The 21,135-nt window shown below is 36.4% G+C and overlaps 1 protein-coding gene across 1 annotated transcript; it reads left to right on the plus strand.

The window, feature by feature from the left end:
- The first annotated feature begins 4,968 nt into the window (after nt 1-4,968).
- On the plus strand, nt 4,969-15,761 carry LOC141427300 (sorting nexin-4-like). The gene is made up of 10 exons (XM_074086622.1): nt 4,969-5,138; nt 5,217-5,323; nt 6,900-7,038; nt 7,560-7,737; nt 8,239-8,377; nt 10,467-10,594; nt 11,803-11,965; nt 13,054-13,215; nt 14,452-14,566; nt 15,142-15,761. The coding sequence occupies exons 1-10, from the start codon at nt 5,061-5,063 to the stop codon at nt 15,190-15,192; spliced, it is 1,260 nt and encodes a 419-aa protein (XP_073942723.1). The 5' UTR covers nt 4,969-5,060; the 3' UTR covers nt 15,193-15,761.
- The last annotated feature ends 5,374 nt before the right edge of the window (nt 15,762-21,135 follow it).

Raw genomic sequence — 21,135 nt, forward strand, 5'->3', positions numbered from 1 at the left:
AATCCCTGATTCTTATTTTGACTACGTAAATATTACGCTAGTGAAATGCGTAAACATGTTTACATCCTCAATTTTTACGCCATCGACCGAATAATGTAGTTAATCATTCGCTGCGTTCGGCTGACGATAAAACATTATGGTAATGGCGGAAGTCTGTTGTACCACCTTTACGTTCTTTTTGGTTATAAATATTCACTTTTATACGCACAAAGAGCACGAGATTAAACGTAGATTGGAGCACATTTTATTTGACATTCAGATACTTAAATAATATGTTGTAGCGGGGCGTCCTCGTGGAATGGAGTAGAAGAAAAGGGCAGGTTCCAGGGCAATAAAGCGTATAATCATCCAATACACACACGAGCATAAACACACCACATTTAGAGTTTAGGGTACAAAGAATATTATATAATATTAAACAGAAAACAGAGTTTCAGAAAAAGCGAGCGTCACACACGAAATTGTAAGCTTAGCGTCTAGCAGTTCTCGGAAGAAGAACATGGCGCGTCCCCAGAGACAAGATATCAGAGTGGGGAGAAAATAAATTATACTATTGGCTAAAACGCGCGGGCACGCGAACGGTTCGAGCGCGGCGAGAGCGGGCAACATAACCGTCGCTCGTGCAGTCCCTAGCTGAGCCGTCAGATGGCGCTACAATGTACATTATTTTACTTATAATCATAATTCAGGTCTTTCTTGTCTTTATCTTGTCCGCTTAATGTTTAGGTATAAAATACCTGTCTGTGTTTAGGTCTTATATAGACCTCTTGGAAAGGCTCAGTCACGAGTCACGCGACGATGTATGGAAAGAGCTTGCTCGGAGTTTCTCTGCTATATAATCTCAAATAGTTAGGTACGGAAACTCGCCTAAGAACTAAAGTCACCGAAATCTCGAAGAATAATGCAAGTTGATCGTTTGAAGAACAAAGGCCGTAGCGTAGGCCATATTGCCTAACGTTACTTTGACGCTCGCGATCGCAATCAAATGACAGTTTTAGTAGGCGAGGCAATACGGCCTCTGTTATTTGATTGCGATCGTAGCGTCAGAAACATTAGGCCTCTTATCTGTTGGGCAAGAAAGGCTCTCATGTGGCAACCACGAACCGGAAGACAAAGCAAATCCGGTGGATGCAAGTGGCGTGTTGTTGGCGTTCTGAGGAGGAGGCCTTTGTTCCAAACTAGACGTCTGCGGCTGATGATGATGATCATGATGATGATGATATATTTAGGTTCTATTTGACCTGGGAATTATACGCAATAGATCTAGTTTTAACTATTTTTTTAGTATTTTATCAAGGTTGCCTAAAATGATAGATTTGGAGCAGTAAGGCCACCTATATTAATTAACTAGGTATGTTTTGGACGTAGTTTAGCGAAAAGGATCCAAATCACTGTCATGTTATTCTTTAAATTCGCTTTTGTTCCTACTGAAATTAGGTAGATCCACAATTAAAAAAATAACTGTTGAGGGTTGAATCCTTTTTGTTAATCTACGTCCTTTTTTGGTTTGTATGTAACCTAACGCAAGCATTTAAGAAGGAATAATCTATGAACAAAATTTATTTACGTAAAATAGTTTCAAAGGAATCAGGTGCTTACGTAGTGTTGACAGGGTGACGTTACAATAAATCACTAAGATCTACAACAAATCCAATAAGTAGATACGAATTTTGTTAAAATGAATGAGATTTTCAATTGAATGGATTACCGTGACACGCGTCTAGACGTTAACGGGTTTTTCAGAAACACTTTAATAAATTGGTTTAGGATCCTTCCCTAAATAATGGAATAGTGATTTATTTATGATTTACATACCTACCTACACATGCAAAATACATCGGATTGTAAGTATTAGAAATTAAAATAAAGTGCTCTGCGATCTATTCAGTGTGTTCATATTATGTACCTACATACAACTAAAAATGAGGCAAAATGTAATTGAAAAAATTAAATCGACTTCAAAACTGTAAGTAACTCGAAAAGGAAAAATAAAATAACATAATAATAATATGCGCCAGTTCTTGAAAATGGTCGTGCCCTGCTCTATTGGGATCGATCTGTCATCACGGACAGGACTATTGTAGCCAATAAGCCTGATATCGTGCTGACAGATCGATCAAACCGCCAGGCAGTGCTCGTCGACGTCACCATCCCACATGATGAGAACCTCGTGAAGGCCGAGAAGGACAAACTCAGCAAGTACCTTGACTTGGCTCACGAGGTGACTGCTATGTGGGATGTTGACTCGACGATCATTGTCCCGATAGTCGTTTCGGCAAACGGTCTAATAGCGAAGAGTCTCGACCAACATCTCAAGAGACTCTCGCTAGATGGCTGGATCAAGGGCCAGATACAGAAGGCGGTACTTCTGGACACGGCACGCATCGTCCGGAGGTTCCTCACTCTGCGGCCCTGACCACCGGTAGCTTGGGCCCTACCCCGTTACCGGCGGCAAACTAGGTTAGGTTTTTATAATATTTTTATTTTGTATGTACTTTTCTGTATTTTACTTTTTAGAGCTATTATAAAAACCTAAACCTAAGAATGAAAGAAAAATAAAGAACATAATAATATCTTCTTCTTCTTTCTTCTTCTTTGTCGTGTCGCTCTTGGCAGAGCGGTCGTGGTCACATTGAGGCGTCCGCGTCGGTGGTAGAGGCGGACACAGCTCTCCGGACGATCTCCCGCATACCCTTCTGTTGGCAGACTGTCTGGCACAGTCAGATACGCTGTTTCCTACAGCGGCCTTCACTTGATCAGTCCAGCGCATAGGTAATCTGCCACGCGACCTGGTTCCCTCCACCTTTCCCTGCACGACTAGCCGCTTTATGGAGTCGCCATCCCGCCTGGAGACATGTCCAAAGTACTGCAGTCTGTCTGCATGGTCGATAGACGCTGTGTGATGCCAAGCTCCTGGAGTATGGATGCGTTGGTGCGGAACTCCGTCCATGATATTCCAAGCATCCTTCTCCAGCACCACATCTCTAGAGCATCCATTTCACTCCTTTCCAATTCGCGCATTGTCCAAGTCTCTGCCGCGTAAAGAAAAATGGGAAATACCTATCAGTGTTCGCACGAGCCTGACTTTGGTGGCTTTGGTAATGTTGCAAATAATAATATACTTAAGCGATAAGGCCGCCTATTGCTTACCTTGTAATTTTTTCTCTGTGTAAGTATCTATTTTTTGTATCGCTTACTTTTCTGGTGTACAATAAAGTCTTTGTATTGTATTGTATTGTAATATGTGGCGTTATCTGGGAAAAGGCACCTTGTTGTCGGTTCTAGTTTCCGAGATAATCGCGTTTAAAGTAAAATGTCGAAAAAAAAAACATTTTTCTTTTTTTTACTCTATATTAATAAGCAGGGTCTACTACGAAATTGGTCTTGAAAGGGTTATGGTCCTGTTGTCCAACTACAAAATTGGTCTTGAAACCTGAAAGCCATTTTATTTAATGTCGGTGCCAGCGTAAATAAATATTTACACATTTTCCATTAAGGGCCCGTTATTTGATCAGTAGTTAAACAAACTAATATAGTTAAAATGTATGGCAAACATAACAATAGTTAACTATTAGTTGACTATTAGTATCTTTAACTACTGATCTAACAACGGGCCGTAAGTAGGTACTTTTTTGTTTCTATCTAAGTTAATTAGTAAACGAATGTTAATTCCAAGCTTGCTAATATTCCAAATGCAGCAAAAAATATTCAAAAGTGTTCTGTTTGCCGCCATTTTTCATTCGTAATTAAAAAACTTAAAAAATACAAACTTTTTATGTTTTCTTTTCATAAGTCAAAGTACAGTACCCATTTGTTTTTTGTAAGGTATAGTCTGGCTAATGAAAGATGATCCTGCAAAACCGCGGCAAATTCAAAAAATTCGCAGATGGTATCACCATAGAATAAGTAGTAGTACAAGTACAGAAGCTTCTCTGCCGTACTGTACGATTAGGCATAAGAATCGTGCCTTCTTTATGCTTCTCTGTCTATCGCATGCCATTGGAAAATAAGTAATTATTTAAAACGATATGTTGAACATAAAAAGATTAATACTTACGAATATTTTTGAGAAAAAGTGAATCTTAGGAACCACAATTGTATTGACCGGTTCTGAAAGGGATAGGTATTAGTATCAAAATATTTTGCCATGCCTAACGTACGAATTCGGTCACCACATCAAAACATTTTTTTTTTGTTTGAACAAGGCTTCCCTCTTTGCTTGTTTTTGTTTGATTTTGCTTATCATGGTTAAAATAATCTGCGGCACACCACTTTTGATTGTTTCGCTCATGTTTCAGCAGCAAATTTTCAAAACTCTATTTTAACACACGATGGTAGGTACTAAACTCAAGAAGTCACCGAATAGATAGTACATTACTACAAGCAACAATCTCAAGTGTCTGTTTTCTTATACTCTTTAGTTAGTCTCTTTGTTTGGTCTGTTTGTAGATGACATTTGAATAATGTTGCCACTCAAATAATAGCTGAGTTCAGCAGGCTACTACGAAACTCGAAGCTCGAAGTTCGTGTTGTGCGGTTCCTCTGACACTTAATATACTATTTAATACGAGAGCGAGAGGGACGGTATGATACGAACTTTGAGTTTCGAGTTTCGTAGTAGCTGCTTTCATTAGCCAAACTATATTTACGTGTCGTGCGTGATTTTGACAAATTAACGCTCTCATGTTGGTACAATGCTCTTATTACTACATTCAGAGTTTTAACGTTCCGTTCAAAGTCTCTAACAGAACAAATATATACGTTATTGCAGTTTTAATCATTCCCGTAATTACTATAATCATGTTTAACTATTATGAAAGCAGTTTATTTCTAAAAATATTTTGAAACAATATAATGAGTTCTATTACAAACTCACTTAGAATTTTTATAAAAAAACGATTCTTTACACGCTATAATAGAAAAACTTTCACTGAGTGGGTTTGTCTATGTCAAAAGCGTAATAATATCCTTAACTAAGACATGACATGAGATGATTTTGAACAATTTTCGTCCTCAAATTGGTTTCCTTATTTTGAAAAAATACCAGAACTATAGAAAAAATGTCTGCAGAAAATTCACCGATAAAGCCTTCAAGATCGCCCAGAGTCATAGAAACGATAGAGGACTATGAATCCCAGGTACGTTTGTTATCATTACTAAAACGCCTACTAGATGCTTGTGGAACAATAACTTAGATTTATAACTATTTTTCGCAGGACACATTAATTAAACACGTCGATATATCAATAGTGGAGTCAGAAAAGCGTGCAAATGGTACCTTGCATGTCAGAGATCACTACACTGTCTATCTGATAGACTTGAAGTAAGATTTCATTCTTGTTATTCTTTCAATTAACACCTATAATGATGATAATTTGGTTCAATTAACGTTTAATTTGTGTGAACATCCGCTATTCTTAGCTTCATCGTTTGTGTACCTACTCTTACTGCTACATTTATAGATAAGTTATTAAAAAAGGGCTTGTGATAATTGACCTCAATAATTGATCAAGTCTAAAGTTTCACATGGTAGACTACTTCTGTGCCTACTATGTCGTAATTCAATTCTAGCCTCGCTATAGTTTATACACAGCAGTGCACCTTGTTAAAAGAAGTTGATAATTATATAAAAAGATGCAGATCAATATTTATTATTTTTATGGCACATATTTTATCATTGTCCTTTCAGAAAGTCAAAAGCAGTATCATTTTTAAGTCTAGTTTACTAGTTTTTGCCATTTTCATTTTGCTGTAGTAATGCCGTTAAAATTTGAAAGAGCACATCTAACATTTTGTTAAACTCGAGAAAACAATTTTTTTTTTTACTTAAAAATATAGATAAAGTTAAAATAGTCTTGCAATGTAGTATAGGCATAGCTAAAAAATGTGCCTTTTCATTTTAACATTTTAAACAAGTGGATACAATGTTAGGGAAAATATGCATATTTTCTGTTATTTATGCCTTTCCATTTTAATATTCAACATCATTTAACATTAAGCACATGTAGCCTACATAGGCCCTTTATTTTTAATATCACTGAAATGAACCTTTTTAACTAAGCATTTTAACCATAGCCAAATACCTATGCCTCTTTGCTTTAAGAAATCTAGTAGTAAATCTGAATATCTCAGGCATTTGTGCCCTTTGGGCTAATGGTATCTCCGACAGTATTTCTACAAGAAATGTACTTAAAATCAGACAGATACACCTTTTTTTCCTGATTCTGAATATGTATTTAACTCGATTTCATAAAAAATTTTAGTTGTGCCCCTTTTCGTTATGATGACAGAATAACTGTGGGAGGAAAATGATGTTTGTCACAGTTTCATAACACTGTTCATATACATGGAATTGTTTGAAAGGATAGAATATTTTTCAGAAAAGTATACTTTATTTTAACATTTAAAACTTAACGGTAAAAATTGACAATGAAACAACGAAACTATTTAAAATTGTGTTAACATCTATAACTATAATATATATTTTGTTTTTAAACAAAAAAAAACCTCTAATAAATGTACATGTTGGTATTTTTTGTCCATTTGTGTTTGAAATACCGAGAAATGTTTATTACAATTTGACTGTTAATTCAAACCTTAAATTAAACGGAGTATAGATTTGTAAATTATATTATAGCAAATGGCATAGCATAGAACCCAAAATCATATTACTCTCTAGCTCACGTTTCTTTCAAATGAATGAGGCAAATAGATTATCCAGCAAATTGTGGTGCCCTTGCAGGGTTTATGTAGCCACTTATATTTAATAGGCTTCAGATCTTTTATTACCACAATGCACTATTTGACTTTGACTATGATTTTAGGTTCTACCGTGCCAGCCATCTACTAAATGAAATTTCATAAAAAATATTAGGATTTTAATTTGAATAATTTTTCAGAGTAACAGATCCTGACTATAACTTAGTGCAATCGAAAATTAGTACCATTTGGAGGCGGTACACTGAGTTTGAACAAATACATGACTACCTACTCGTAACCTACCCACACTGCATTGTGCCACCGCTCCCAGAAAAGAAGGTGAAGACATTGTTATTTATCATTACACTTATTTTTTTCTGTAAATTACCACTGGCTATATAACTATTCAAAAGCACAGAGAGATTAATCCAAATTGACACCTTTCACTTTACCTTACATATAAAAAAATATCATATTTAAGGCATGGATGTTAATGTTGATGGATGAAAGATTCTGTTAAAAATATTTTTATAAACTTTTTATTTATTCATAAAATTAAGAGATTGACAGTAAATTAATATTAATAATTGCATATTTATTTTTTTTATTTCTTCTAGTATTGAGAGTAAAATATATATCTACGAGTATATAACCAATTTGTAATACTGTATGTAATTGCATATAACCCAATTTTAAATAATAAAGAAAAGAAAGGAAAGAGCTTCAGATTTTTTTTTATGGGTGGTGGGCAATATAATGTTAAGAACCTATGATTTAGATGGGATTCTTTCTAAATTGGCATGTCATTTGATATGATATCAGCCAGCACATCCTGAATGAGATAAAATATTGCTTTGCAGGTGTTATACGCTTGGCGCAAGTCGGACACTACTGACCCAGAGTTTGTAGAAAGGAGGCGAGCTGGCCTCGAGAACTTCCTTCTTCGGGTTGCGTCGCACCCTATACTCGGCTTAGATGATCAGTTCATCAACTTCCTGCAGCAAGAGCATGGATGGCGGGAGACTATCACTGACAGTGGTGAGTTAAAAAAAAATGAAACATGTTTCTGCTTTAGTTGGATAGTGGATCAACAAAAAAAAATATTTTTCTCAGTAGTGCCATGCAAAAAAAAATACTTTACAAATGTTTTTTTTGGGCTCTACTCTATGCTTTAATTGTGACACTATACAAATAAAGCAGTGATGTGTTTAATAATAATATGTAGTTTTACTTCTTTTTTTCCATTTCTGTATTTTGCAATAAATTAATTATTATTTAGACCGCAGGTTTATCATCCATATGAAAGAAGAAAGAAATAAAGAAATAATTTATTCACAAAGTACGAAAAAAAAAGTTGTATGTCACGAAATGGTCCCAAATCAGCAAAATTGCCGGTCTCGCGAACGGCGCTGTTTTTGGGACCATCTGTTTATCATACATTAAAAATAAATCCAATTTTACTAAACCACTAATATGCAAGTACAGTTTTTTATTATAGCATACATACTTCTTATTTCAGTATGTGTATCTTGTTTACAGGATACTTACTCCAAGCGGAAAACAAAATTAAATCTCTGTCAGTATCAATTAGACTTAAAAAGCCAGATCCAGAAATTGAGAGTGTCAAGAACTATGGCAAACAGCTTGAGACTAACTTGGGAAATTTTCTATATACTAGGTAAGTATATTGTCAGCTTAACTTGGACCATCATGCACCACCAGCTCCAATATCTGACACGACTATTTCTATGGGCGATAGGATGTGTCAGATACATCGACATCTATGTACAGTCACCAGCATTAATATCTGCCACAGCGGAGCGTGCAAAAATATCTGACGCGTCCTTCCGGCCCTAGAAATAGAGTCGTATTAGATATTTATGCACGCTTGTTGTGTCAGATATTGGTGCTGGTGACTGTACCTATAGACTGCATGTTTCTTACATCAAATTGATTTAACAGCGCGGTTTTGTGAACCTCGTCGGGTGGCAGGCAAGGGTGACTAACTGCAAAAAAAAGATTACTGTAACCTTATGATGCTATGCATAAGTTTGTCTATCCCTCTTGACTTTAAGTGGTAGTTGGTGACTTTTGCTTGTCGCCCGACGGTTTCACTAAGTTTGTTGACGTCCGTGACAGGAGTTGTATCAAAGTAATATTGATGATTGATGCGCCGCGCGTTTTGCTCCAAACAGCCATTCTAGTGCCATAAGATACATAGATGTCAATGGTCAGATACTTTGCATGCTCTACTGTGGCAGATATTAACGCAGTTGACTGTACCAGTATTCTCATATTATGATATGGCAGTTTATTTTTATGAATCACTACTTGTTGCCCGCGACTCTGTCTGCGAAGAATTCGTTATACTGCGGGAACTTTGCAATATACTGTGATAAAAACTTTCCTATCCTTTCAGGCTCTCAAACTATCTCCATATCAAATCTCGCCTTTGTACATCTTATCATCTTGTGTTCTGTTATTTTGATGTGTTTTTATGTACAGTAAAAAGTTTTACAATACAATAAATACAAATTTTATCTAAATCGGTGCAGCGGGTTAAGACAAGTGTCAAGAAATAACAGACAAACATTATGTTATTATGACGACCGGATGGCCAAATGGTTAGAGAACCTGACTACGAAGCTTGAGGTCCCGGGTTCGATTCCCGGCCGGGCAGATATTTGTATGAATAATTTGAATGCTTGTTCTCGGGTATTAGATGTTTAATATGTATTTTAATTACTTATCTATACAAGTATGTTTATCCGTTGCTTAGTATCCATAGTACAAGCTTTGCTTAGTTTGGGGCAAGGTCAATTGGTGTCAAGTGTCTCATGATATTTTTTATTATTTATATTATTGTTATTATTATGTTACTTTCGCATTTATAATGTTAAGTAATATTCTTTATAATAATTTAATAATGGAATAATTTGAGGAGATAATTGATATCTAGCAGATACAGTGTCAGTAAATTAAAAAATCAACTTTAACTTTTTATATCACATGCCATCTCATTCACTTTGCAGTATAAATTGTCAAAGAACCTAATTTTATTAGTTGAGAAACAATACGACAAATCAAAATTACCATTAACTTAATTTTCTCACTATTTTACCTTGAGGAAATGACATTTAAACTACTTACAAATTATTAAGTTATTAATTAGTATTCCTCAATAAATTGGCGCACTTATGTGCGGTTATAATTATTATTTATTATTTTGAACATGAAACTACCGTGAGACTCACTCATATTAAATAAATTGACCCGGATAACTCAATTCTTAAATCGAGTTTAGCCCGACATGTTGCGACAGTGCGCGTGTTGCAGCACCCGCCGAGTCGCGTTGCTCCGAAGACAAAGGGCTACGGATTAGCCCGAAACATGTCGGGTTAAACTCGATTTAACACGTGGGTTATCCGGGTCAATATGTTTAATATTATTTATTAGTCTCATTTTGTATGTATGTAAACTCTTTATTGCACATAAAAATTGAAATACAAATACACAGAGAGGAGAACAAAGGCGAGCTTATCCCTAAGAAGGGATCTCTTCCAGCTAACCTAATGAAGAGAAGACAATTTATTAAAAAACATGTTAATTAATTTTTCATAAGCTATCCAGACAAAACACCCAGCGCCGGCTAGCCCTTGATCAAGGTAGAGCCAGGCGCGGTCCGAAGGGGTGGGGTCACAGGGGATATGACAAAAAAAAGGTATTACATAGGTTTTATTTTTTACAGTAACAATTATTTTTTCCAGGTCTAAAATTATAGAAAAGAACTATGCGCTTTGCAAGTTGCATGCCAACTACGGAAAACTGTTCAGCGAGTGGAGTGTCATCGAGAAAGACATGGGCGACGGGTTGCAGAAGGCGGGACATTACTTTGGTAAGCGTTCTCTTTATCCTCGTCCCAGCCTATATAACGTCCCACTGCTGTACAGGCCTCCGCTCAGAATGAGAGGGCGTGTGCCGTAGTTACAACGCAGCCCACAGCGGATTGGTAAATTCACATTCACCATTAATTTGCTTCTCAGGTTTCCTCACAATAAAGCTCGCACATTCATCTACATAATATTAAATTTTACCGCCCATCTGCGTTTCAATATTGGCGCGTTTTGACCGGTCGGTTAATAGTTATTTTGTCACAAGGGAGCAATATGATGTATTTACGACGAGGGCGGTACATTGACTCCTGAGCGTAATGAGGGATTCAAGTGTTAACGCCCAAGATGAAATTAATTTTGCTCCCGAGTGACTCAAGCAACTTTTCACACCGAGTACCTATGACGAAAATTGAAATAAAACAATTCTAAATATAATTAAAGAGCAACCAGCATAGAAAATGGCGTGGCTTTACAATTGTCAACTTGAAAAAATTGCATTTGCCAAAAACACTTAGAAAAGCCTTAAACAGAAAAGTTTTGCTTTGATCGCTCTCGTCAGGGAGGAAAACATACTTTTCTGAATGAAAGGTTTGAAAACGTCATTACCATCCTACGGAAGGACAACTCGCAAGAATTACGGTATTGCTAGATTTACAAGTCGATTCACAAGAGACAAATGGATTGAACGAACATTTTTGAGACATTTTTGTAGGAAAATGACAGGTGCATGATATTTTCACATTTGTGTGAAGTGTATTCAACACACAAGGGTGTAGGAAACACACAAGTAATCCACTCATTCATTCCACTCGTGCCAGCTCTTGTCAATCGACCTACAGCATCAGAATCGTCTTTAGTTTTTAGAAAATTGTAACTGAGCATCATTTCTTTTTATAATACTTGCCGAAATGGTAATGATGAAGAAAACTGAACCCCTGTTACCGATTTATCATCACATCATCATCAGCCGGAAGATGTCCACTGCTGAACAAAGCCCTATGTGTGGTACCGTTTTCTTTCAAAATGTATTTCTTTTTTTCATACAAAATTTTCTTTGCCAGTTTTGTGACGCCCATACATTTTCTTAAACTACCTAAATCGATTGTGCTCTTGATTTTGAGTAGGAAAAACCATATTTTTCCAAAATTGAAAAAAAAAGAAAAGCTACAGTTTTTTGTGAAAATGCCCGTGTACACCTTATTGTCTCCAGACTCAATAGCAGAAGGCATCGACGCGGTGGCAGAGGACGAGGAGCAGCTGGCGGACCAGCTGAAGGAGTACCTGTTCTATGCAGCCGCGCTGCAGCAGCTCGCACACAACCACGAAGCCATGCAGCGGGCGGCCGAGGCCGCGCACGATACTCTCGAAAGCAGGTATTTACTTTAATTTAAAACTAATTAATCTCACTGCAGGGCACAGATTCTCAGAATGAGTGGGCTTGAGCCGTAGCTCCCACGCGGGCCCAGTTTCGATTGGGAACTTCATCATCCCAGCCTATATACGTCCCACTGCTGGGCACAGGCCTCCTCTCAGAACAGGAGGGCTTGGGCCATAGTTCCCACGCGAACCCAGTGCGGATTGGGAACTTCACACGCACCATTTAATTGTTTCGCAGGTTTGTGCAGGTTTCCTCACGACGTTTTCCTTCACCGCGAACCTCGTGGTAAATTTCAAATGTAATTCCGCACATGAATTTCGAAAGAATCACAGGTGCGTGCCGGGGTTTGAACCTACGACCCTCTGCTTGAGAGGCGATAAGTCAAACCACTAGGCCACCACGGGTACTTCACACAAACCATTAAATTCATACACTGGTGTGTGTGGGTTTCCTCGTGATGTTTTCCTTCACCGTCACTTAACTAATAATAACCAAACCTGAGCATCTTAAAAAATATACCATTGTTTAGAAGCAAGATAAATAAGAACTTATCCGACAAAATACGTTGGAAAAACATTCACTAGATCTGTAATGTGTCGTATATCGTATTATTGTATAATACGAAAGTCGGAAAGTATATATTTGACGACCAGATGGCCTAGTGGTTAGAGAACCTGACTACGAAGCTTGAGGTCCCGGGTTCGATTCCCGTGTCGGGGCAGATATTTGTATGAAAAATACGAATGTTTGTTCTCGGGTCTTGGGTGTTTAATATGTATTTAAGTATGTATCTATCTAAATAATTATATTTATAATAATAATAAAATAAATAATAATAAATTCATTTATTTCGGGCAACTTGGCCCATATAGTAAATACCTTACAGACTAACATACATATTTATAATCAATATTTAAAACTAATTTGGTGACAAAACGGCATTTATCCGTTGCTTAGTACCCATAACACAAGCTTTGCTAAGCTTACTTTGGGACTAGGTTAATTGGTGTTAATTGTCCCATTATATTTATTTATTATTATTATTTATATATTTTTCTACAATCGCTAAATATTCTGTTGTAGAATACAGGAGCGCAGTCGCGCGGCGGCGGGCAAGGCGGGGCTGATGTCGCGTCTGTTCGGCGGCACGGACCCCGACATCGTGCGCGACCAAACCACGCGCGCGCTGGACGCAAGAATCTTGCTGGACCAGCAGAATATTGCGCAGGCCAAGCGGGACCTCGAGTGAGTAATTTATAGTGCATTAATGCATAATTATTGCAGTTTTAGTACGGAACCCTAATTTTTTCTGTTAATAAAGAAAGCCTATGGCCGCCAAACTTGCTAAATTTAAACTGGTCGAGTCTGATGTTTGTGAGTGTGGCTTGGGCATTGCAGACACTAATCATATATTTCCGCCGCTGGTTGCAACGCATCTCTTTGCTGGCAATGGTGAGCAATGTATGAAATTCCATTATTGCCCTCTAATTTGAAATTAGATCGAATCTTAAATAAGTGCATATACATAGACGTACTTCGCGTTCTATTATCGCGAAGATCAGGACGTCATTTTCTTGGATGTTCGAGAAATTGACATAATTCAAAAAAGTTTGAAGGTCCCTTTTTCAGTTTTTAGGGGTCCGGAGCCAAAATGGCAAAAATGGAATCTGTCTGTCCGTCTGTCCGCGGCTTTGCTCAGAGACTATCAATGCTAGACAGCTGTAACTTTGCACGGATATATATGTAAACTATGCCGACAAAATGGTACAATAAAAAATTAAAATAAAATTTTGTTTACGGTACCTCCCATAGACGTAAAGTGGGGGTGATTTTTTTAAGTATAAAGATTCCGTATAAAATACGAAATGCTTAGAAAAATATTACTTATTTTTTTCGTAATGCCTACGGAACCCTATTTTGGGCGTGTCCGACACGCTCTTGGCCGGTTTTTTTGTTCATATCTTGAATATTTGTACAATTAGCATTATGATTAGTTAGGAAATAAGTTTCTACATAAAATATCCTACAAATTTGGTCATGTTAATTTTTGCTCTATGATTAATACCCCAGGAGATACAGGGTGTTTAAGTTAATAAGGAGATTTTTTTTCTCCTTATTGCCCATATTCGGCTTTATTTGATCCTATTATACAAATTGTAACACAAACCTGACACAGCTTTAATCTCGTGTCAAGATTTACCGACAAATATTGGTAATTTCCCACCCTAATCATTATAACTGAAGTCATTATCACATTAGAAAGAAAGAAAGAAAGAAAGAAAATAATTTATTTATAACAGCAATGACACATAAATTAGTAAATATAACAAAAAGAAGTGTTGCCGCTATAAAAAGGTCCCGGCTCAGCATATCGCTGGTTGAAAACCAGCACTGGTCTTCCGCCGGGCCACAGGAGAGTGAAATTACGGAAAGTCACACAAAACAAAACAAATACAAAATACATTACTTTTTCCTTTACAGAGAATTTTCAAAAAAAGCCGCTATAGAAATAGAACATTTCCAAAAGCAAAAGGACAAAGACCTCCACGAATCACTCGTCGGTTTTATATCACTGCAGGTCAAAGCTGCTAAAAAGGTTAGTGATTGAAATAATATGCCTTAGCCTCATCACTACAAAAGTCAACAGACAAGTCACTGCTTCAGTTAAATAGTGACATAACTAAAAAAAGAAACACTTAGGGGCCGTTTCACCATACATTGATTAGTGTTAACTGGCGGTTAGGTGTGATGCCGTCTCTATTTGTTTTGTTCGAGTAGACGGAGACGGCATCACATTTAACCGGCGGTTAACGCTAATCAATGGATGGTGAAACAGCCCCTTAGTGTTTTTTTAGTGGCTCTCCTAAAAAATGATTTTTTTGTCACTATCCAACTCAAGCAGCGCAGTTTCAATGAAGGATTTACATAATAATAATAAATTCCTCGATTAAAAATCCCAATACAGTTCATGGACATAAAACGTTACATTTACATAAAAAAAACGTTTTTTACGGCGTACAAAATACGGAAAAAACGCTTCAGAAAAGTACGGACCTGGGTTTAGATGAATAACTACAGTTTTTCATTGTTATTTTCGTTTTGATAGAAATTTTTACTTTGATGAAATTTAATGATAACATGCAGATAAATATACCTCGGTTTTGTTCGCAGAACTTACAAGCGTGGACCCAAATAAAGGAATGCCTTCAGAACATGCCCTGAACACGGCGCCTCATACCAAATTGTACAGAATATTTAAACTAATTTAAGGGTAGTGGATTCATTTGAGTTAAGGCAACGGTTTTGCATTACCAAAGAATTATTAATTAGGGAAGCATAGATTTGTATGAAAGATGTGCAAACTGTGTCGCGACATCGTTACATTTATTATGTTTAATTCAGTAACCATTTCATAAATAGCGTATAAACGCATATATTTATATGAATGAGCCTTTTCGTTCATATTCTGATAACTTTTCTCACCCCCAAAACGTTTGATATGTTTTAGTCGAAACAACATCCAGATTCGTCCGTTTCGTTTTCTTAATTTTAAACAGATCATAGTCTACAACTACTTTGTATGAAAATTTGGAAATAAAATAGAATGGGATAAAAATGTATTGTTATGTGACAGGTTAGTTGTCGCTAGTATCTTGACGTGTACGTTTGTCAACTTTGACATTGTGTAACGTTTGTAATTGATTAAATAACTAAATGAGCGGTCATCGTTCATCCACCATTACCTCTCATATTTCGTTTTATAGATTTTTTTTACTGTACAACGGCAACACCTACTAGACACTGGCAAAATTGTCCTCCAATGGACAGAGCCATATTTTTCTAAAAACCCAACCAACCAACTAAATGGGCCAATCGCAAGCAAGACTCAGGTGGTAGGACCTTGTGCTAGGTCCGCCCGGATTGCTACCACCACCACCATCTTGCTCGCTTGTGTTTCGGCGTGGAGAGTAAGACAGCCGGTGAAATTACTGGCACTTGAGGTATCCCATCTTAGGCCTCTAGGTTGGCAACGCATCTGCAGTACCCCTGGTGTTGCAGATGTTAATGGGCGGTGGTGAACTCTTACCATCAGGAGACCCACTTGCTCGTTTGCCATCCAGTCGAATTAAATGTCGATACTAACGCCACCTAGCAATATTTCGCTTGTCAAGAAACCCTCATTAAAAAACTTACCCCCTTATTCATAAACGACAATCAAACCTATTTTAGTTAAAATGCTGCTAAAATTCGTTTGTCCTTATCTGTCACTTCGACATTTGTATTTGTTAGAAAGGGACAAGGCATTTGTTAGTTAACGTAGGCTTGTTAAGTTTTATGAATAAGGGGGTTAGTCTTAACTGTTAATGTGCAAAGCGTTATCGCATTTTGAATGAACACTTAGAAATACAGTCCTCTTGAAACTGCTAAAGAATTACAGTTTTTTTTTTTTTTCAGTTTGTAAGCGATAAAGTTTTGTTTAACGGAAGATAGTGCAATTACCATCACGTTGGGCTACTTGATTTGTAAATTTAAACATTGTATTGCCTAGCTAGGATGCTTGTAAGAGTAGGCGCTACTCACTATGAATGTTTGGAATTAATACCTTGACGCAATCTGTATGGGAAGCGTAAAATTTGAACGTTACCATAACGGCTAGATATGAATAAATGTAGAGTGAAAGAGTGAATTATAAAACTGGAGTGGAGGCCTTTGCCCTGCTTTGGGACGCTATTAGTAAAAAATGCCTTATTTCTTATAAATTGTGCTATTAAACTTACCAACTGTTCTCTTAACTCGAATGAACTTTAGTACTTTTATATCTCACTTATAAGATCACTAGAAACTTAGTATCAATGCTAGATTATCAACGGTCTGATAGTTATTATGATTATATCAAAAAGACAGAGTATTTATTTGCGATATTATAGTGATATTTTTTTCATTAAAGTTATTCCCATTCCATTTAATACCTCTAACTTTATAAAAATATATTAGAAACAAGAGAAGAATTTGCCATCGCTCCAAATATCTACCTTGTTACTCATCAATGGCGAAGAAAAACTAAAATTAGATTATAAACGGTTTAAGAAAATCGTGACACTCAAAATACTTCAAGGGGCGTTTTTTTAACATGGTAAAGTCCATAAAAGCTACTAATAATACTTTGTGACCTGGCCCTTACTTGACATTTTTATTAGTTTAAATATGTTCTTTTGAAGTAAATGAGATTACCTTTGGATCTACGGATCTACACAAGCCTTTGGGTGACTACAACTCTTACTTTAAAAACATTGACGTTTAGTTACTAAGTTATACTTGCATCATTCTTCGTATATGATTACATCACTTTTCCTATTCAATGACGTTGTTACATGTTTAATTAATGCACTGGGCAATTTTTTTATACATTATAATCTCGAATCAATGAGATCTTTTTGTAATATTATTTGAATTCAAATAATTTTCGTAGGAGATCGCTTCTAAAATGTTTTAATACTCAACTGTGATTTAAAGACCAATTCAAGAGTAGCATGTTTTTTATATTGTATGTAATATAAAATCGTATCAGTTCGATTTCACTTGAGGATGTTGCCAGGTAGTCGTGACAGAGGAAGACAACTTTACTGACCCTGGTATCAAGTACCAGGTATAATGGCAGGGCCGGATTTAGGGAAGAGCAAAGAGTATAAGTACCTATGTAGAAAGTGGAGGGCCAACAGCCCCAGTATCTCAACGCAAGAGGGGCCCCGCAATAGAGGTTTAAAAATATGCTTTTTTTGTAAATACTCCCTTTCGCATTAGGAGCCACCGCTCCTTCGTTGCCCCAATGCCTCGAGACCTGTAAATCCGGCTCTGTCTAATGGAGTGATGTTATAGACTTATAATATAGAGATTGGTTTGAGTGTGTGAGGTAACGTGACTCCCTTATAGTCGAAACGACGCACTTTAAGAGTGCTGTTGCATATTTTATTTAGTAACAGTTCTGTGCATTCCAAGGTTTACTTTAGTAACGCCGAACGAAGTAATTGTACAGAGTAAAATAAGTGTAATAGTGCAATAACTGTGCGTCGTGTCGTACTATTGAAAATTGACCCTTAAAATGTCTAGGGATGCCCCAACCGGTCAAAAAAGCGTAAAAAAGGTATACTTTTCACTTTTGTGTTCTGAACTATTTTGTTGGAACGGTTGGGACGTCAATCTGGCCTGGTAAGAAATACACGTGCTAATATATTTTTTGTTGATTACATTCTTTATTTAAATAAATTACTTTTATTTTGAATTATAAATCTTTATCGCTAATGTAAAGGAGGTTTAAAAATAAACAAATTTACATAAATCTTGTTCTTTTATTTGTTTAACTGGATGTGGAATGGGATATGGGTGGAGGGGTTTAGTTTATATTGGGATATTTGTCACCTATACTATTGGGTGGAATTGTGTTATGGTACAGTACAGTACAGTACAGTAAAGGGAAACTGACTTACATACTTTGGCAGATGTATGAAATGTCAATATGGTATTAGTAGCATAAAGGTTCCACGAGGGTTCCACCCTGGTACGCGCTTCAATTTCTTAGGCCGCCTTTACACCTGTAAGTTACTTGCGTAATATTTACATAATTTACTTACAGTTGCATTTACACTTGCAATAAATACTTACGTAAATAATGCTTACGTAAGTTGTGTAAGTTTAAACTTGCAGAAATTATTACACGCCCATTTACATTAGCTTCCCAAATCAGTAATAAAAATGCCTTCTCACAGTCGTCACGTTCAAGCAGCTGCTGCATACATAATTTTATCAAATAGTCGAAAGCAAAAGAAAAGAAAATGCTGGATAAAACCATGGCTAGAAAGAATAATGGCAAAAGGTGCATTTGAAAAAAAATTGTGCTTTCAAATTATGCAATTTTCTAACTATTTCCTCTGGAGTGGTGCTAAATATCTCACTAAGTTCAATATGTAACAAATTTGTTTTTACGCGGTTTTTGTACTCCTTATTTTTGTAGTCCCATAGTATGGGACGTGCCTCAAGAGCAGTAATGAAAGTTTCCACCTCGTCAGGTGACCAGCTTTTATTTTGTTTTTGTTTTGAACCGGACATTGTAGCGTAATTTCTCAACTTATCAATTTAGTTCGATAAGCTGTGAGTCGCTTCCGTAAACAAACTCGAACGTGTTTAGACCTGTAATTTTCCAACTTACGTAAGCTGTGCGAAATTACAATAAGTCACTTACAAAAACTATTTACACTTGAAAAATTATCGTAAGTCGCTTACGTAAGTGACTTCCGTAAGTAAAACTTACAGGTGTAAAGGCGGCCTTAGACTGTACGCTGGGATTTTTTGAGTCAGTATTTTTACAAGCTTTTATTTAGTTTCACCTGCCCCGTTGTCTGTCTGTCTGTCTGCTCGTCTGTCTGTAATCAAATCTTGCAAGTTAAATTTGACCAACTTTCAGTAGTCAGATTGACTTGAAATTTGGAATACTTATGTAAATCGCGTGACAATACAGTAATCTAGTAGTGACATCCTGGTAGTCCAGCCATAATCGTTGAAATTTGCTATGGAAATGTAGTTTGGGTGAGAATCCAAGTACAGTCAACAAAAAGTACAGTCAGCAAAAAATGCTTGTATTAAAAATGAAATTTTTATGGTTAGGTTATTAAGACTCAAAATCATGTCAAACAATATACGTAATATGGATATGACTTCAATTGGTTTAAAAAAGAGAACATAGTTGAAAAATAGTTGGATAATTATATTGTTGTAGTAAATAATCGTATTTTTTTCTATATTACATATTTTCAGTGCATTCCTTTTATATTTCACTATCCACCTATGTAGGGGAAAATTACCTCTTTACATCTACTGATGTAAGTGGTACGTATTTTTAAAGTGATAATTCACCATTATTGGGTAGATTATCACCATCACTCAAATTTCTATACATTTTTACACAAAAATATTAATCGAAGTTTAATAAACGTCTTATCCATCTTATGCTTTCGTCACCATATTGCATCCATCGTCCGCCCTTTAAATATGACCCAACTTTATAAACTCTATCTACTCATATGCACCCCGGTGGGCAACGTTTATCCCTTTTCCAGTTTGAACACGCTATGTACAGTTGAACAAATTAAATCATGACCCAAGGCGGAAAGATTAATAAAAGTTTACCGTAAGCGATTAATTTCAAATCAAATCATCTTTTTAACAAATCAATTGATTTGGACCTTTTAAAGGAAGCTAGGTTGAATATTGGTGTACATTTATGAATTTGTATTCTCGCTTCCTTAAAACTACGGGACATCAAACCCTCCGGCCAGAAGTACGAAGGAGCATGACGTGTTTTGTGCTGGTTCATTGCAGGCGGTTGGAGTCTAATGGACCTAAAATAGTTGTTACTCTTTTGTTAGCTGGTGTTTACGTGGCACGCCACTATTACTTACGCTAAGCGGTCAGCTGACACGTCACGCCTGTAATTACCGGGTGATATCGATTTATCGATTCCATGAGTTCTGAACATTTTCTAATTTATAAGCTTACTTTTTAGGCGGAGGAACTGACCTGCTTTATAAACTAATCATATTTAATAAAAGGGCTAGGCAGTGCCTTGCATCACGAAGGGCCCCGCCCCGGCCCTTAAGACTGAGACCCTGATAATCTAACTAACGAACTACTTAATTAAATTTTTAGGGCACGTTACTGAACGTTTATAGGGATGCTTCCGCAAGATAACCCAAATGATTATCTGCTGGATCATTTGCAGAAAAAATGCACCTTTAGTTTTTTTTTCAGAAAATTGTTTTTTTAGGCCTATCTTACTCAAAATCTTTTCTACATTCGAACGTCATACAAGAAAAAATGTGTCCCAAATTTTCCATCTCAGCTCGTTATATTTTTGTATGAATGTTTTTTTTTATTTCTATTAACGTAACGAACCTGAGAAATATTTTTCTATAGGTACTACAAAATTTTTGGGACATCAAATTATATCCATCTTATTTTCGTTACATTTTAGTATTATAGGTTTTATTAAACGTAACGCATCTGAGAACTATTTTTTCCATATAAAAGTTAAGTACACTTGAAGAGTGTTATTTTTTTACTAGGTACTATAGCAAATACCCTGCTAAAAGTTTCCGGAATGTTTTAAAGATG

Source organism: Choristoneura fumiferana, chromosome 4, assembly GCF_025370935.1.
Source record: "Choristoneura fumiferana chromosome 4, NRCan_CFum_1, whole genome shotgun sequence".
Taxonomy (NCBI): Eukaryota; Metazoa; Arthropoda; class Insecta; order Lepidoptera; family Tortricidae; genus Choristoneura; species Choristoneura fumiferana.